The sequence below is a fragment of the Suncus etruscus genome, chromosome 17 (genome assembly GCF_024139225.1).
Source record: "Suncus etruscus isolate mSunEtr1 chromosome 17, mSunEtr1.pri.cur, whole genome shotgun sequence".
NCBI classification, from domain to species: Eukaryota; Metazoa; Chordata; class Mammalia; order Eulipotyphla; family Soricidae; genus Suncus; species Suncus etruscus.
This window is the reverse complement of record NC_064864.1, coordinates 43,739,230-43,758,218: the sequence shown is the minus strand read 5'-3', so window position 1 is coordinate 43,758,218 and position 18,989 is coordinate 43,739,230. Positions and strand designations below refer to the sequence as shown.

Here is an 18,989-nt window from a genome sequence, read left to right as displayed (position 1 = left end):
CATTCTCCCTTCTCACTGCTTCTCTTATCATGGCATCTGCTGACAGATTTTTTTTTCCTTTTTGGGCCACACTCCTGGCTCTGTGCTCAGAGATTATCCCTGGCAGATTCGGGGAACCAGATAGGATGCTGCTAGAACCTGGATTGTTCAGGTACAACGCCTACTCTCTGTGCTGTCGCTTTGGCCCTTCTGCTGAAAGATTTTTGAAAAGAAAGGGGAGCAGACAAAATTGTGTTTCAGAAAGATAGTGTGGCAGAGTCTATGGCTGGATGGGAAGTGTCAGAGAGCTTCATTATTTCTCTTTAGACCGAAATAGGGGGATGGAACAAAGACAAAGTTTCTCAAAATCCTCTAGGCACCAAAGGGTTATAAGCAACTATTTATTGAAGTCTGTTTACAGTTCAGTTAATCATTAAACCAGAATCAGTGAAACTACCCAATCTGGGGAAGCGCAAAAACCTTCTCAAAGATTTTCCTGATTAGAAGTGGGGGTGAAGGGAGCTGAGCAGAGATTCTGCAGCACATCAATAGTTTCCAGCGCTGGACGGGACAGAGGTGGACCTCCTGCCCCAAGACCTTTCCCCTGGGCGTTTGCTGGTGGGAAGCGAGGAAGAGCTGATTCTCACACTCTGGGATTTTTGCCTAGCTAAGGGGCCTAGGCTGGTGGGAGAGGCACTGGGGGCCGTTGCAGGATCTTTCTGGAAACGCCCAACAAGAAAGATGTCAGATCTGCCCTCACTCTTCCTCCACCTCCTCCTGTTCAGCAAGTTGGTGGCCCCGGTGACCTTCAAGCACCACAGCTACGGTGACCTGGTGAGGACCTTGTACAAAGTGCACAACGAGTGTCCGTATATCACTCGCATCTACAGCATCGGGCGCAGCGTGAAGGGAAGACACCTCTACGTGCTGGAGTTCAGCGACAACCCGGGAATCCATGAGCCCTGTAAGCCTTGAGCAGGTTGGACCTTCCCTTCCCAGTCTCGCCCTGGGGTGGTTTCCAGAAGGCCTGGACGCAGCTCTTCTTCCTTGGTTGTGCTGTCTCCTTTTTAGATGGATCCTACCCCACCTGTGGGGAGCTGCACCCCAATTCAGACTCCAATCTCTCCCTCTTATTCGGGTTCTACTTGGTCCACAGAAGAAGTGGAGCTTCTCCCTTCCTTCCTTCCTTCCTTCCTTCCTTCCTTCCTTCCTTCCTTCCTTCCTTCCTTCCTTCCTTCCTTCCTTCCTTCCTTCCTTCCTTCCTTCCTTCCTTCCTTCTCTCCCTCCCTCCCTCCCTCCTTCCCTCCCTCCCTCCTTCCTTCTTTCCTTCCCTCCCTCCTTTCTTCCTTCCTTCCCTCCCTCCCTTCCTCCCTCCCTCCTTCCTTCCTTCCTTCCTTCCTTCCTTCCTTCCCTCCCTCCCTCCTTCCTTCCTTCCTTCCCTCCCTCCCTCCCTCCCTCCCTCCTTCCTTCCTTCCTTCCTTCCTTCCTTCCTTCCTTCCTTCCTTCCTTCCTTCCTTCCTTCCTTCCTTCCTTCCTTCCTTCCTTCCTTCCTTCCTTGTGGACCCTGTGCCTGGCCCTCCACTGTCTCAAGAGGAAGCAGAAACAATGGCCTTTTTTTTTTTTTTTTTTTTTTTGGTTTTTGGGTCACACCTGGCAGTGCTCAGGGGTTATTCCTGGCTCCAGGCTCAGAAATTGCTCCTGGCAGGCACAGGGGACCATATGGGGCGCCGGGATTCGAACCGATGACCTCCTGCATGAAAGGCAAACGCCTTACCTCCATGCTATCTCTCCGGCCCCAAACAATGGCCTTTTAAGGTCTTCTTTATTTATTGTATTATCTCTTGGTTGGTTTCTTTTATAAAAGCATTTTATGTTTGGATTAAAATTAGAAATTTAGGTGGGGTGTGAGAGATGGAACTCCCCTCTAATCCCAAAAATGAGTATTGCTAGAATACTCAAGTATGTTCTTTCAAAATTTTCCCTAAGCATAGTTATTTCTTTATTTTCTTTTTTCTTTTAGGTTTGGGGGGCCATGCCACTGATGCATGGGAGTTCCTCCTTGCTCTTTGTCAGAGTATCCCCTGGAACTCAGAGTACTAGGCCAGATTAGGTATCAAACCCCATCATGCAAACATGTGTGCTCAGCCTGTTGGACTATCTCTATCTTTCTGATTCATACCTAAGCATATTTGAACTTCTCTTACAAGAAACACACACACACACACACACACACACCATTCTCTCTTAAGTAAAAAGGGATCATACTAAAAATGTGTTATCATCTTATATTCTTTTATAAGTAGCATCCTTTTTGTTTGTTTTGGGGACACCCATGGCTCTGTACTCGGGAATTACTGCTGGCAAGCCCAGAGACTATATTGGGGTGCTGGGGCTTGAATCCGGATTGACTGTATGCAAGGCAAACTCCCTCCTCGCTGTACTATCACTCCAACCCCTAGGCCAGCCTTCTTTTTAAAACATTTTATTGAATCACCATGAGATACATTGTTAAGAAGTTGTTGAAATATTGTATAAAACTGAACTGTCTCACAGTGATTTAATAAAAAATTAATTAAAAAATAAAGGTCTGGGGCCGGGAAGGTGGCACTAGAGGTAAGGTGTCTGCCTTGCAAGCGCTAGCATAGGACGGTTCGATCCTCCCACGTCCCATATGGTCCCTCCAAGCCAGGGGCAATTTCTGAGCGCATAGCCAGGAGTAACCCCTGAGCGTCACACGGGTGTGGCCCAAAAACCAAAAAATAAAAAATAAAAAATAAGGGCCCGGAGAGATAGCACAGCGGTGTTTGCCTTGCAAGCAGCCGATCCAGGACCAAAGGTGGTTGGTTCGAATCCCGGTGTCCCATATGTTCCCCTGTGCCTGCCAGGAGCTATTTCTGAGCAGACAGCCAGGAGTAACCTCTGAGCACCGCCGGGTGTGACCCAAAAACCAAAATAAATAAATAAATAAATAAAGGTCTTTTGCAAAAAGAAAATGCTGATGGTTGAGTTTCAGTCATACAATGTTCCAAATCCATTCATTCACCAGTATTCATTATCTGCTACCAATTTTCCCAGTTTTCCTCCAGTATTCTTCTTCCTAATCCTGCCTCTTTAGCACACACTTTTTTTTTCTCTTTTAGACACCCTGGTTTTATACCATCCTTTTGAATATTCCATCGCATGGCTGTATTGAATTTATTTATACATGGTTTCTATTGTCTCACTTCTATTCTCTGCCTCTCTCTTCTACCCTCTCCATGCTAGTCCAAACTTCATCACAACCCACCTGAACTACTCCCCTAAATCCCTCTAACATTTTGCCCCATTTACCCAACTCTGAACATAGACATAGGTGCCAGAATATGTTCCCTGGATGCTGATAGAATCTTCTCATAAGAATCTTCTCATGCTCCTGTTACAGCACCTTCCATGATAATCTGACACCCAGTGGACTTTGCCTTTGACTTCACTATTATATACAGTCAGCTGGGCAAGCAGGGCTATTTGCAGGCATGTGGCTTCACTCCTATTACCAGGAGCTTGTGTTTTCTTAGGATCTCTAAGCATCATAGAAGCTTCTGGAAACTGATAGACTCAGATGTAGGGCATGACTCCATTCTCTCATCTTGGTTCTCTAGCTACTTTCTATTTTATCATTTTAATTTACTTTATTTAAAGAGCTTGTATCACATAGTTGACATAGCTGATCATAATACATTTGTTTCCAGGTAAGTAGGAGAGAAATTATTAGAAAAAAAAGAAAAGAAGGGAAGAAAAAAAAGAAGGAAGAGAAATAAGAGAGTACAGAAACAAGCAAATCTGTGAAAAATTATTATATCTCCAATAAGGTCATTGTCCAAAGGTTTATTAAGCTCTTGTTGCTAGTTGACCATTCTGCTACTTCACTTGTTTCTGAACAAGTGGCTTCAGAGAAACATTGGTATCTCAATTGTTGTGTTCCTATGGGGATGACAGTATTAAACAAAAATGAGGCCACATGGTCCAGGAATTCCAAGTACTTTTGCTGATACGGTGGCTTTTTAGGGGCATGTTTTCAGCTGCCAGGGATTCCAGGAGTATGAGAAGATGAGGGAAGAGTGCCCACACTAACTCCAAAAAGTTCTAGTGATATGAACCCAAATATCAACTTACCTGGAGTTTTGGCCAGATTGGTGTCTTTCCAGAGAGCTTCAGAGGAGTTGTGAAGTAAGGCCATTGGCAAAGCAATGATTGTGAGGGGTGCAGCAAGTGTGGTTTTAGTAGGATGGGGACATGGCGTGCCCTCTTCTCCTGAGATTGTCAGCTTTCAATTATGTGGCTAGTGTACCCATGATTTTTCACAGCTTGGTTTTTATTCGACTTTCTAGTATTCAAAGCTTTTTCTGATATTTTCCCATACTATTTTAACCCCTACGTATCCTCTTTTCTCTGATGCATTGTAATCTAAACATTTCTTTCTTCTTTTTCTCTCCTCCCATCTCCTCCCCTCTCCTCTCAACTCCCCTCTCTTTTCTTCCCCCACTCCCCTCCCCTATGGTCCCCTACTCTTCTTTAACCTTTCCTTTTCTTTTTGTTTCCAGCCACACCAGTGATACCAGGGATAAAACTAGGGTTGGTTTCATGTGAGGCAAATGCCTTACCCCACATACTATCTATCTGGCCTACTTCATACTTTTCATTCATTCATTCATTATTTATTTAGCAAACATTATTGATTAGTGTGTGCAAACACTTTTCTAGACTGAATGTAGGAAAGTGAACACTAGTTTGTGAGATCAATTTTAAAAAGGAGTTAGAGACTGGAAAACTGTACAGGCAATAAGACACTTGCCTAGCATTGTGGCTGATCCTGGTTTGATCCCTGGCACCATATAGTCCCATGAGACTTCTAGAAATGATCCCTGAGCACAGAGCTAGAAGTGAGTCCTGAGCATAGCCAATGTGAAACAAAACAAAACAAAACAAAACAAAAAAACATGTTGGAGGAGGAGGATTACAAGCACACTCCAGAATGGAGTTAGCTACATCCTAACTTAAGGTATCTTTTCTTATTAACTCTCCTCTTTTCCATTTCATATTTTTTTTAAAAATCTTTTTAACTTAGAAAACAAATATAGAGAGGAAAACAGGGAAAGAAAGACAAGGAATTCTATGGATAACTAGGTTGAGTTAGGGAGAGGGTGGTTGCTACTAAGATAAGAAGTCATTAAAGTGATTTTAAATTTGAGTGTTGTTGGGGCCGGAGAAATAGCATGGAGGTAAGGCGTTTGCCTTTCATGCAGAAGGTTCATGGTTCAAATCCCGGCATCCCATATGGTCCCCCATGCCTGCCAGGAGCAATTTCTGAGTATAGAGCCAGGAGTAACCCCTGAGCACTGTCGGGTGTGACCCAAAAACAAACAAACAAAAAAATTTGAGTGTTGTGCTAGAGAGATATTACAACAGGTGAGAATTTGCCTTCCAAGTGTTGATCTGGGTTTGATCCCCTGTATCCCATATGGACCCCCTGATCCCTGCCACGAATGAATAATTCCTGAGTGTGAAGCCATGAGTAGCCCCTGAGCATCACTGGGTATGGCCCCAATTATACCCCCAAATTGCATGTTATGTTTTATTTTGTTTAGGTAATTGCAAATGTTTGCATTATTTCGTTTTTGTTCCATTCGTTGCTGCTGTGATGGCTGAATGGTCAATGTGCACACTATTCAGGTGTGTTGTTCGCACACACGGGGGGTGCTACTCTTTTTTCTTTTTTTTTTTTTTTTTTTTTTTTTTTTGCCTTTTGGAGATTATTTTTTCTTTTTAAATGATATATTTATTTAAGCATCATGATTACAAACATGTTTGAAGTTGGGTTTCAGTTATAAAAAAAGAACACCCCCCTTTCACCAGTGCAATATTCCCACCACCAATGCCCCCCCCTTCTTCCCCCATCCCTGCCTGTATTCTAGACAGGTATTCTATTTGTCTCACTCACTACCATTGTCATGATAGTTATTCATGTAGTTATTTCTCTAACTGCACCACCAATCTTTGTGGTAAGCTTTATATCATGGACTGGTCCTTCCAGCCTTCATCCTATTGTCTCTGGTTTTATTACCATGCTGTCTTTTATTTTTCTTAAATTCCCACAGGTGAGTGAGACTATTCTGTGTCTATCTCTCCCTCTGACTTATTTTACTCAGCATAATAATTTTCATGTCTATCCATGTATAGAAGTAGTACTTGCACACACTAGGTTACTGTGTGCTGGATCACACACTGGTGTGGGTCCAGGGATCCTGCTACTAGAGTTGCCCTTAGAGTTTGGGTAGGTGCTGGGGCTCCAAGTTGGGGCCTCACACACGTTGGTATTGAGTGATACAGGTGGCAGCCCAAGTGGGTTTTGAATACATGCTACAACATGTCATCCTGCACTGGGCAGATGGAAGGGTAGGGATATGTGTGGTCTGTGTGAGAAACAGCAAGTGGTTTCCTGGGATTCCCACAGAGTGAAAGTTGAGCTCAGAACACTATTCTGGGGAGGAGGAGCTTGTGTAGCCTCTTCTATACCTTTGTACTCTGAGCAAAGTAAGAATTTGCTACAGTTGTTGTAAGCAGAAGATTGACATGATCTGACTAAAAGTTAAAAAACCAACTCAGGGCCTGGAGAGATAGCACAGCGGTGTTTGCCTTGCAAGCAGCCAATCCAGGACCTAAGGTGGTTGGTTCGAATCCCGGTGTCCCATATGGTCCCCCGTGCCTGCCAGGAGCTATTTCTGAGCAGACAGCCAGGAGTAACCTCTGAGCACCGTTGGGTGTGGCCCAAACACCAAAAAAAAAAAAAAAAAAAAACCAACTCACTGAAAACCAAGTTCAACTCAGCAAAGCACAGCCAAAGGGCCAAATATCTGTTCTAGGCAATAAAGTTTTACTGAAACATAGTCACATCCGCTTGCTTTTATATTGTTTGTTTAGATGCAATGGAGCTCACAGAACCAAAATTATTCTGTCTTGTCCTTTACTGAAAAACTTTGCTGGGCCTGACTCAGAAAAGTAAATGGGCAGAAGTCCTTAAAGGAGTTTTATTCTTTTTTTTTTTTTTTTTTTTTTTTGGTTTTTGGGCCACACCCGGTAACGCTCAGGGCTATGCGCTCAGAAGTCGCTCCTGGCTTGGGGGACCATATGGGACACCGGGGGATCGAACCGAGGTCCATCCAAGGCTAGCGCAGGCAAGGCAGGCACCTTACCTCTAGCGCCACCGCCCGGTCCCAAGGAGTTTTATTCTTTATTTTTTCTTTATGTTTTATAAATACCCTGTGGCACTTGGGGGTTACTCCTGGCTCTGCACTCAGAAATTACTCCTGGCAGGCTCAGGGGACCATATGGGATGCTGGGGATCAAGCCCAGGTAGGCCCTACCAACTGTGCTATCACTCTGGCCACAAAAATTTTTTATATATAAATTAATTCTTTAATTGAATCACTGGTAGATACACAGTTGCAAAGTTGTTCATGGCTAATTTCAGTTATAGAAGTATACATCCTTCACCATTACCCATTTCTCTTCACCAATATCCACAAATTACCAATTTATTTTCCTCCCCCCTGCACTTTCCTTGTCCTTCCCCTGTGGCAGACATTTTCTTTTTTTTTTAATTTATCTATTTATTTATTTATGTTTTGGGGTCACACCCAATGGTGCTCAAGGGTTACTCTTGGCACTGCCCTCAGAAATCACTCCTGGCAGGCTCAGGGGACCATGTGGGATGCCAAGGAGTCAAACTCAGGTTTGTCCCTGGGTCGGCCGTGTGCAAGGCAAACACTCTACCCGCTGTGCTATTGCTCCAGCCCCATGTGGCAGACATTTTCTTTCTCCTTCCCTCCCTCTCTCTCTCTCCCCTCCTCTTTCCTTAAAGATATGGTTTGCGAGGCTGGAGAGATAGCATGGAGGTAAGGTGTTTGCCTTTCATGCAGAAGGTCATTAGTTCGAATCCCGGCATCCCATATGGTCCCCTGAGCCTGCCAGGAGCGATTTCTGAGCTTGGAGCCAGGAGTAACCCCTGAGCGCTGCCCGGTGTGACCTAAAAAACAAAAAAAAAAAAAGGGGGGGGTATCATGCATATCACTTTAGCAAAAGGAGTTTATTCTAAATTCCAGGCAAGGATTAGAGGAGAAACTTGAACCAGACTCTTCTTTAGGGTGGAAAAAATCCTTTTCTTTCACTTTTAATAAGTAAGAGCTTATAAAAATTAATTTTCTAATTTCCTAATTTTGGGGGACCATATGGGGTACCAGGTATTAAACTGGATCTGTCCATGGTTGGTCACGTGCAAGGCAAACACCCTACCGCTATGCTATCCCTTTGGCCCCAAGAAGGGATATATTTTTTTTTTTTTTGGTTTTTGGGCCACACCCGGTAATGCTCAGGGATTACTCCTGGCTATGTGCTCAGACGTTGCTCCTGGCTTGGGGGACCATATGGGACACCGGGGGATCGAACCGCGGTCCATCCAAGGCTAGCGCAGGCAAGGCAGGCACCTTACCTTTAGCGCCACCGCCCGGCCCCGGGATATTTTTAACAAGAAGAAATAAATAGAAAAGATACAATCTAACATTAAAGAAATGCATTCAGATGAAAGAAAGTGCCTTATGAAAAACTCACTACATGATTCTGTGGGCAAGAGACCTTCTTTTGGGGAGCACTGCTATAGGTAAAGTAGAGAAAATAACAGGACACATTCTAAATGACAAGTAAAAAATTACACACATTGCAAAGTTTAAGTCCAGGAAAGCAGACAGGAGAAAGGCAAAATCAGGTACACATCAGAGTAGGAAACAGTACTGAACATAAAAAGGAAAGGGTTCATTCCCAGAGAGTTGAACCCAGTCAGCATAATGCCACAGCAGAAAGAGGGAGGAAGCAATGGAAGGGAAGGGAATGGAAGGGAAGTCGAGGCTTTGGTGCAGGGACACTGACAGTGGTGGTGGGTGTGGAGTTGGTACATTGTATGCTTGAAATTATTCTTCAGCGTGGGGAAGACCACTGCTGAAGACTAGCATTGTTTAGGGGATTTTCCTGGCTCTGCAGTGATCCCCAGCACTGATTCTAACTGGACTGGACCACAACTACCTCAAGTGCCTTATCTCCTGGACTGTCTCTCTGGTCTTAAAACTCTTATTAACAGCATAGTCAGTCATGCTGCCTAAGAAAAAAATAACTTAAAAATCTTTTCAGTGGGGGCCGGGCGGTGGCGCAAGAGGTAAAGTGCCTGCCTTGCCTGCGCTAGCCTTGGACGGACCACAGTTCGATCCCCCGGCGTCCCATATGGTCCCCCAAGCCAGGAGCAACTTCTGAGCGCATAGCCAGGAGTAACCCCTGAGTGTTACCGGGTGTGGCCCAAAAACCAAAAAAAAAAAAAAAAGGAATCTTTTCAGTGGAGGTGATTCAGAACTGTTATGCTCTATCCCAATCCTATGGAGGCAGGTGTTGGGGAAACACCATCCTTATCCTGAGGAGATTGGCCTCTGAGAAGGTTATCTGTTACATGATCTCTGGCCTCCATCATATGAGTAAATCAGAAATCCCTCAGGCAAGTTAGGCCCTGGCACCCTCATCCTGAGGTCCCTCATTTCTGTGCTACAAGATTTCTATTAAAATCAGTAAGTGCAAGGATCCAAAACTTTTTTGTCAAGATTGTTCCTAATGTACATTTCCATAGCATTGCTCATGGGGAATTGTTAGAAGGGGGCCTAAGGGTTATTGGGGAAAAGACCCAGTAGGAATCACGATGTTTTTTTTTTTTCAGTCCTGGAGTGCCATGAGGGCACAGTCTGGCTTCCCCAATCTGGCTTAGCAACAGGGCCCAGTCAGACTGCTTCATCCTCTCTTCCCACTTGTGTTTCTTGCACTTGCAGTGGAGCCAGAAGTCAAGTACGTGGGCAACATGCATGGCAACGAGGTGCTGGGCCGCGAGCTGCTGCTGCAGCTGTCCGAGTTCCTGTGCGAGGAATTCCGCAGCGGGAACCAGCGCATCGTGCAGCTGCTGGAGACCACCCGCATTCACATCCTGCCGTCCATGAACCCAGACGGCTACGAGGTGGCGGCCACCCAGGTACAGCCCGCCCGCGCTGGCTGTGCAGGCAGGAAGACCCCTCGCCGCCAACGCTGCAGGCAGCAGACCAGCTGTGGCCTCTGCCCCAGTGTCAGCATCCTGTGAAGGAGAGGAGAGGCCAGTAGAGAGAAGGGAGATCTGTAGGTGTCACATGTGGGCTGGTTCCCAGTTCACTCCCCTGCGCACCTCTCCCGCCTACCTTGCTCTGTCGTGGTGAGGAACTATGAAGCGGTATTTGTAGTGGCAGTTTGCAAAGTGGAAAAATATTCTGCAGGGTGAGGGAATGTTGCAAAACAGGGCCCCTTCCCTGAACTTTTAGCTTGGACCTTAGGCTCTGTTTTCCCTCCTACGTGTTCTTCTGATTGCATTTGGATGTGAAATGCCAGGAAGGGCAAGCTTTTCCCAGAAATAGGAAGGGAGGTTAAATCCCAGGTTCTTCATACTGTAGTCTACCTCTTTGGGGGCTTTTTCTTTGGTCTGTGTAGTTCCAGTCATTTAATTCTTCAGTTATCTTTCAAGGGATAGATACAAAATGTGCATAAACTTTTACTTTATTTTCTAATAAAAGCTAACACCAATTTTCTGTTACTTTCTGGTTTTTGTCTCTGTCTCTGTCTTTCTCTCACTCTCCCCCTTTTTATCCTTTTAGGAACAATGGTTTGCAATTCTGTTACTCGGAGGGTATCATGCATATCACTTTACTTCCTTTCAGTTCCCAGTTCTAGTGCCGAGTGATCATTTCTAACTATTATTGTCATACCTAGGTCAAGTATTTGGGTTTTGTTTGTTTGTCCTGTTTTGGGGCCACACCTGGCAGTGCTCAGGGGTTACTCCTGGCTCTGCACTCAGAAATCACTCCTAGTAGGCTTGCGGGGGGGGGGGGGGGGGGGCTATATGGGATGCCGGGAATCAACCCTGAGTCAGTGCTAGATCAGCCAAAAACGCCCTACCGCTGTTCTATCTCTCCGACCCCAGCCCTGGCTACTTTGTCACTGTTTTTTAGACTTAAAAATTACCTTATTTAAACACTATGGTTTATAATACAGTTGTTTTTTATTTTCTGTTTTGTTTTGTTTTGGGGTCACACCCAGTGGCTCTGCACTCAGAAATCACTCCTGGCAGGCTCAGGGGACCACATGGGATCCTGGGATTCGAATTACATCTGTCCTGGGTTGTCTGTGTGCAAGGCAAACACCCTGCTGCTGTACTATCTCTCCGACCCCAATACAGTTGTTTTTATTTTCAGTTACAAAACTGTTCATAATTGAGTTTCCGTCATACAATGTATAACTTCCTTCACCAAGTGCACATTTCCTGACACCAATGTCCCCAGTTTCTCTCTTGCCATCTCCACTACCCTCCCTCCTGCCTGCCTCTGTGGCAGACACTTTTCTTCTCTCTTCCTCTTTTTCTCTCTCTCCTCTCCTCTCTTCCTTTTTTCCTTTTAGACACTATGGTTTGCAATATTATCACTGAACTTTAACTTTATTTATTTATTTATTTATTTATTTTGGTTTTTGGGCCACACCCGGTGACACTCAGGGGTTACTCCTGGCTATGCGCTCAGAAGTTGCTCCTGGCTTGGGGGACCATATGGGACGCCGGGGGATCGAACCGTGGTCCGTCCAAGGCTAGCGCAGGCAAGGCAGGCACCTAACCTCTAGCGCCACTGCCCGGCCCCGAACTTTAACTTTTTAATATAACTTATCTCCTTCCTGCACCCAATTCTTGTGCAGAGGGATCATTTCTAAATATCATTGTATAGTAGTCCCTTCTCTGCTGTAACTGCACTTCCCCGCTATTTGGGGAAAGCTTCCTACCATAGACTGGTCCTTCTGATCTTCATCTATTATCAATGGATGTTGTTACCATACTATCTTTATTCCATAAATGAATGAGACCTTTCTATGTCTCTCCTCCTGATTCATTTCATTCAGTATATTACTTTCTATATATCCTTGTATAAGGAAATTTTATAACAAATTTTCCTAACAGTTGCATAGTATTTCATTGTGTACCATTATGAATAACAATGTACCACAGTTTTTGTCCACTCATCTGTTCTCAGGCACTTGGGTTGTTTTTAGATTCTGGCTAGTGTGAACAGTACTGCAAAGAAGGTGAAGATTTTTTAAATAATTTTTAAAATTATAGTTAGAGCAACCTGACTGTACTAATATTAAGGTTTTATGGTATTGATGTAAAACCTTACTGGCCTCTCCTCACCAATGTGCCAAGGCCTCCATTACTGTTCTTATATTACTTCTTCTCTGCCTCTTTATTATCCCCATTTCTCCCCCTTACTGCTTGGCAATCTGACTTTCATAATTTAAGGCCAAATACAGATTCCTAGAATTTGGTCCCTCCTTACAGGTCTGGGAATTAGAATTTTCAAGGGTAAAGTTAGGTATTTACCTTGCCCTTATGAATGTATTTTTTAAAAAACTAAATTTTGGGGGCCAGAGAGATAGCATGGAGGTAAGGCATTTGCCTTGCATGTAGAAGGATGGTGGTTCAAATCCCAGCATCCCATATGGACCCCGAGCCTGTCAGGAGCGATTTCTGAGCGTAGAGTCAGGAGAAATCCCTGAGCGCTGCTGGGTGTGACCCAAAAAACAAACAAACAAAAAAAAAACAACTAAATTTTGAACATAATTTGTTTGGGGTTAATGTGTAAATTAAGCTTGGATTTTATTTTTAATTAAGAATACTTTATAGATATTATAGCAGGTAAGTCAATCCCCAGCATCCCAATATGGTACCCAAGCATCGCTAAGAGTAGTTTTTTTTTTTTTTTTTTTTTTTTTTGGTTTTCGGGTCACACCCGGCGGTGCTCAGGGGTGACTCCTGGCTGTCTGCTCAGAAATAGCTCCTGGCAGGCACGGGGGACTATATGGGACACCGGGATTCGAACCAACCACCTTTGGTTCTGGATGGGCTGCTTGCAAAGCAAACACCGCTGTGCTATCTCTCCGGGCCCTAAGAGTAGTTTTTTAACAGAACCAGGAATAACCCTGAGCACTGTTGAGTGTGGCTCAAGAAAAAACAAAAACAAAAACAAAAACAAAACAAACAAACAAAAAAAAAAAAACAGGATATTCCCCAGAAGAAACCTTTAAAATTTGGGGTAGTATTGAAATATTCCCCTCATTTTAAGAAATATACTTCACTATTTAAAATATTATTTTATTTTAATTTTTTCAGTGTCAAGGATCAAAGCCAGGGACTCATGCATGCAAGATAAGGGCTCTACCACTTAGTTCCATCCCTTGCCTAAAAACTTAATTTTTGGGGGTGTGTGTCACACCTGGCAGCACTCAGGGGTTACTCATGGCTCTACGCTCAGAAATCGCTCCTGGCAGGCTAGGTGGGACCATATGGGATGCCAGGATTTGAACCACTGTCCTTCTGTATGCAAGGCAAACGCCTTACCTCCAAGTTATCGCTCTGGCTCCAAAACTTAATTTTATTGTGATAATAAAACTCATGTTTTAAGTTAATTTAAATTAAAATTTATTATAGCAAAATTGACTCTAGATACTGAAGCATTGTTTGTTAAACTGATTTTTGGGGAAGGTATTATGCTATTGTTGATTGATCCTATAGCGTTACTAACTAAGCCACCATAAAACACTATTGGCTATAAGTACTATAGTGTTATTGACTGCAGCCAGATCACCAGCATGTCTCCATTCTGCTCAGCCCAAACCCTCTGCCTTTTGATCAGTAACTTCCTGTTCTCCTTCCACCTGGCCCTGGCATCCATCCTCTGTGCCATAAATCTGGCCATGTTCCATTCAAGACTGGTTGCTTTCTATTTTTTTTTTTTTGACATTGTTTTGCCAGATCACACAGTTTGGATTTCTTTTTTTTTTTTTTTTTAATTTTAATTATGACAACAAAGATGCAAAGAAAGAGGACAGGGTAAAGTTACAGTGGAAGCCCAATCACCCATAAACAGAATTCTCGGTAGTCCCATCGATGATATCCCAGCCTTGAAGTTTCAGCCAAAGAACATTAAGAAAAACAAAACTGAACCTATGTACAATACAATTACTTTGTCCCTCAAATCCCCAGTTGTAGTACATACTATTTCTTAGCAGCACACAATATAATCTAAAGACATTAGACGTATGTAACTCCTTAAACATTGAGGGCAAAGTACATTTATCTAGTTCCATGCACATGCTTACTAGTTTAAGTTAACCTCAAAAGTTTTAGTGGGTTGTTTTTCTTAAGGATTGGAGTCAAGGGAACATAGTAAAAAACGGTGTTAAAGTGGCATTTGTTTGCATAGGCCCACCAAAATATAAGGGATATGGAAAGAAAAATTATGGTCTAAATACAAGGAGACCCTACCCCTGAAGTTTCCTGGCACAGGACTGACTCTAGGCTCCAGGCAAACTAGTTTATCCAATTCAAGTCATCGTCTGTAGTGGCAATACACCTCCATTCCTTACATAGTCTCTGTTGTTGGTATCATGCTTCTGTATTAAAGATCCTGGAGTCTGCATATCCCATATTGCAGTCAGGATGGTGCAGAGCATCCTCTCGTTTCACCTCACACTTAAGGGGCACTAGACAGAACCATGTCCTGTAGAGCAGGTCATTGTTGTTGTCAAGTCTTTTCAGTGTAAACGGAAGTCTCTTTTTAGGAGGTCGATGTCAGACCCTTGGTAGTGTCTTTCCTGGTAGAGGACTGCTTCCAGCTGTTGCTATAAAAGACCTTGGATGTTTCGTAGATAGCTTGCCTGGTTCCAGCGTAAATGGAGGATGCCCATTCTTCTGAGGCCTGTGCCAGGTCATTATATCAATGTTCAGGGTGTAAGGTACATTGTACTGAGATTTATTAGATAAGAACTTATCTGTATGTATAGTGTTTTCCCATTTTAATGTGTCTATGCAAACAAGGATCAATGCCATGAAGCGTTATTGGTGCATCTGGAGGCAATGGGAACAAGACCAGCAATTTCCATGACATAGTTCAATCATAGGCATCAAACTGAGGGACAGTTCCACCAACAATCCTTACTGAGCAGCTTACAAAGAAAAGCCAAGATGAAAAGTGGATAGAAACATCATGTGGTAGAAGAATATTTAGAGAGTTACAGCAGTTAAAGAAAATACCCATAAAATATTCAACAGATATATGTGTTCAATATGTGTTCAATTTGTGTCCTTCTAAATAGTTCTGGGATTTGTTAGATCTACTATATGTCTTTGGTCAGAGATTAGACCTGTGTGTTACTGAAGTTAAGAAAGGTAAATCTGGGGTACTGATGGTTGGGAGGAGTATATGTATATGCAAAATGTAGACTGGTATGAAATTGCCAGTGACAGCCTGAGTATAGCTGAGCAGCTATCTGCCACCCCCCAGATCAAACTCCACCCCCTAAGCCAACCTCTGGAGCCCCTGGCACATGCGGAGGTCTGCCAGTTGCCCGCCCGTGCCGGCTAAAAATCCTGCTCCAGGAAGGGAGGGAGACCCTCCCAAGCCCGAAGGACAGGGATTTAAGCCCCACCCTAGGCCAGTCTCCGGACCCGGCCTGGGAGTGGGGAAAACCCAGGGTGCCCCATCAGCTCCTCCCAGGAACCCACCTGGAGATCCGGAGGAAAGGGGGAGAGGGGGGTCGGGTGATCCAGGTCCGGGCCCCCCTACCCTAGGCCGGGCCAAGAGGCCTCTGGCACATGCGGAGGTCTGCCAGTTGCCCACCCGTGCCCCAGTTTGGATTTCTATGTCAAAATTGACTTACATATAATTTAAAGTTGGTAGATGTAATACCTCTGTCTTTTTGTTTTTGTTTTTGTTTTTTTGTTTTTGGGCCACACCCTGAGGTGCTCAGGGGTTACTCCTGGCTGTCTGCTCAGAAATAGCTCCTGGCAGGTACGGGGGACCATATGGGACACCGGGATTTGAACCAATCACCTTTGGTCCTAGATCGGGTGCTTGCAAGGCAAACACCGCTGTGCTATTTCTCTGGGCCCTACCTTCTGTCTTTTTAGCCTCAGAAACTGTGGGCTATTTGGGACTTGCATAATTTCCCATCAATTCTAATAACATTTGTTCTAAATACTTCAAGAATGTTATCAAGATTTTGATGGTGGGGTCGCAGTGATAGCATAGCAGGTAGGGTAGGAAGTTTGCCTTGGATATTGCTGACCTAGGACCAACCCAGGTTCTATCCCCAGCATCCTATATGGTCCCCTGAGCCTGCTAGGAGTGATTTTTGAGTGAAGAGCCAGGAATAATCCCTAAGCACTGCCAGGTGTGGCCCAAATTCCCCCCCCCCCAAAAAAAAACAAACAAACAAAAAACCGCAAGACTTTGATGGAAATTGCAATATATCTATTTCCTGAACTATTTTGGCTTCAAGATAAGACAAATTAAGGGCTAGATATGTGACTTAGTGGTATACCATTTGCCTCTCAGGTGTGAAGAAGCCTTGTACCAAGATCCTTAGTACTAATGAACAAAGAAAGAAAACATTTTTTCCATTTATAAAATGAAGCTAATACCTAAAAAGAACTTCACAGTGTTCTAAAAAAATCTGGAATTCCATCTGATACCTTCATTTTCACCTTTTTATCCTTTCCACTCTGTAGGGCCCAGACAGCTTTGATAATCTGATAGGCCGAAACAATGCAAATGGGGTGGACCTGAACCGAAACTTCCCCGACCTCAATGCCTACATCTACTACAATGAGAAAAATGGGGGCCCCAACCATCACTTGCCCCTTCCGGACAACTGGAAAAGTCAGGTAGGTGAAGAAATTTGCATTTGAAATTTCTTCTAATGGTCATCATACCTACCAGGCAAGCAGAATGAACCCTCTACTTCACTTCAGGTTAATCCTATTGAAACAATAATAACTCATTTCATTCACTCAACTTAGGGTCCCCTTGAGGTACATGATCTAAAATGTTTGACACTAAAGACAGTAATGAAAGTGGCAGAAGTATGTTTGTCAACTGTACGGCTCTTTACAGTTTTGCAAAGTTCTTTCGTAGCCAGGATTTCAGTTAATCATTATGACACAGTATGGGAAAGGAATCAAACAGTGTTACCTATCCCTATTTTAAAATTTTTAATTCATCTTGCTTTTAGGTCACAGCCAGTGATAGGTATGAGCTACTCCCAACTTGGTTCTGGGGTCACTTTTGGGGTGCTGGGGGAACAAAAGAGTGTGATGCTGAGGATGTAACCTAGGGCTTTACACATTAAAGGCCAGTGCTCTAACCACTGGAATACATCTCTGTCCCTCTAGTCCATTTTATAGATCTCACACTTAAAGATTAGTGGCTTTTAACTTTTTCATACCTGCAGACTGACTCTGCTCCATGGGAAGACAATTAAAAATCACTCTTAAAAAATAGATCATTTAAATTCTCACAGATGGAATTGGAATTAAAATCCAGGTCTTCTGACTACTAACCCAACATCTTTTTTACTGTGCTATACTGTTGATTCAAGCATTCTGTAATGAAACCTTTCTGGAAAATTAGTGTTTGTTTATCAACAATTTGCAATAGAAAGAGGTTCAAAGAGTCCACATCTTTCCTTCTCCCTTTTATGTTGGCCCTTGTCTCATCTCATTTCTCTCAATTGAAAAATCCCACTTGATATTCCTTCCAGCTCATCTCCCCTTGATCACGTGAACAACTGCATCTTTCTGGTGGGTATGCTTCTAAAAACAACCACTGCCAGCTTCAGGCTGTCCCTGCCACTCCCAGCACACATAGTGTGGGATCAGGTCCTAATGAGACTATCTTAGTGTAGAGACCAGGAAGAGAAAAACAAAACAAATGAAAGGCTTGCTTATGTTTACATCTTGGGTAGCAATTATGTTCTTGATTCAAGTAAATAGTATATTAAAAAATAGCTTTTCTTTTTTTTTTTTTTTTGTTTTTTGGGCCACACCCGGCGGTGCTCAGGGGTTATCCTGGCTGTCTGCTCAGAAATAGCTCCTGGCAGGCACGGGGGACCATATGGGACACCGGGATTCGAACCAACCACCTTTGGTCCTGGATCGGCTGCTTGCAAGGCAAACACCCTTGTGTTATCTCTCCGGGCCCAGCTTTTTTTTTTTTTTAAAATTAGTTGGCATTCCCAGCCAGCAGGCTGCACAGTCTCTTTTGCTACTGCGGGGTCAGACATAGAGGAACTTTGAAAAAATAACCTCACATTGATAACTTCTAGAAGTTTAAGATATGGAGAGGGGTTTGAGAGAGAGAGAGAGAGAGAGAGAGAGAGAGAGAGAGAGAGAGAGAGAGAGAGAGAGAGAGAGAGAGAGAGAGAGAGAGAGAGAGAGAGAGAGAATATCAGGCTGAAGCCCTGGTCTGAGAGCAGGACTATGTCCATGATATTCTGTCCTTTCTAACTGGAAGACAGTCAAATCTGCTTATACATCTTTCCTGGGATAGAAACAATCAGACCTTCACCAGTGACCTTGGATTCATGAGGAGCCGTGGGTACATTCATGCCATATAACTAAGCATATATCCTAAAAAGAGGGAAAATACTGAGACTCCAAATTGTTTTCTTATGCTACAAATCGAAGTGGATTCCAGGTGTTCTTTGAAATATGGTCACTAGCAGTGGCCATAAAAAGTATGGAACTTCACTGTTTAGTTGAGCCTGGTGGAAATATGAGGTATCTAATCCACAAGGAAGGGTGTGACTACACAGGACTGATCCAGTGGCAATATCAGAAAAATTTGTTGGAAGAATAAGGAGTTTGAAAACATTACTGGAACCAATATTTTTCAGATGTGTTTACCAGCACCTTAACTTCTGCTAAGGTGCTTCAGAAACTACTGGAGCTGTGACTGAAATAGAAAAAAGTCTTTCCTTGTAGCCAGAGAGAATTCAGGGTGAGGATCTGCAGCTATGTCCAAGCCATCCATCTTCAAATTTTG

At 43.7% G+C, this 18,989-nt stretch overlaps 1 protein-coding gene across 1 annotated transcript in view; it reads left to right on the top strand.

Moving 5' to 3' along the window:
• The first annotated feature begins 499 nt into the window (after positions 1-499).
• CPN1 (carboxypeptidase N subunit 1) overlaps positions 500-18,989 on the top strand; it is a 36,096-nt gene continuing 17,606 nt past the window's right edge. Inside the window, exons 1-3 of the mRNA XM_049764394.1 lie at positions 500-943; positions 9,876-10,094; positions 16,683-16,831. Of these exons, the coding sequence (XP_049620351.1) occupies positions 721-943; positions 9,876-10,094; positions 16,683-16,831 (591 nt within the window). The 5' untranslated portion in view covers positions 500-720. The remainder of the gene's footprint in view (positions 944-9,875; positions 10,095-16,682; positions 16,832-18,989) is intronic.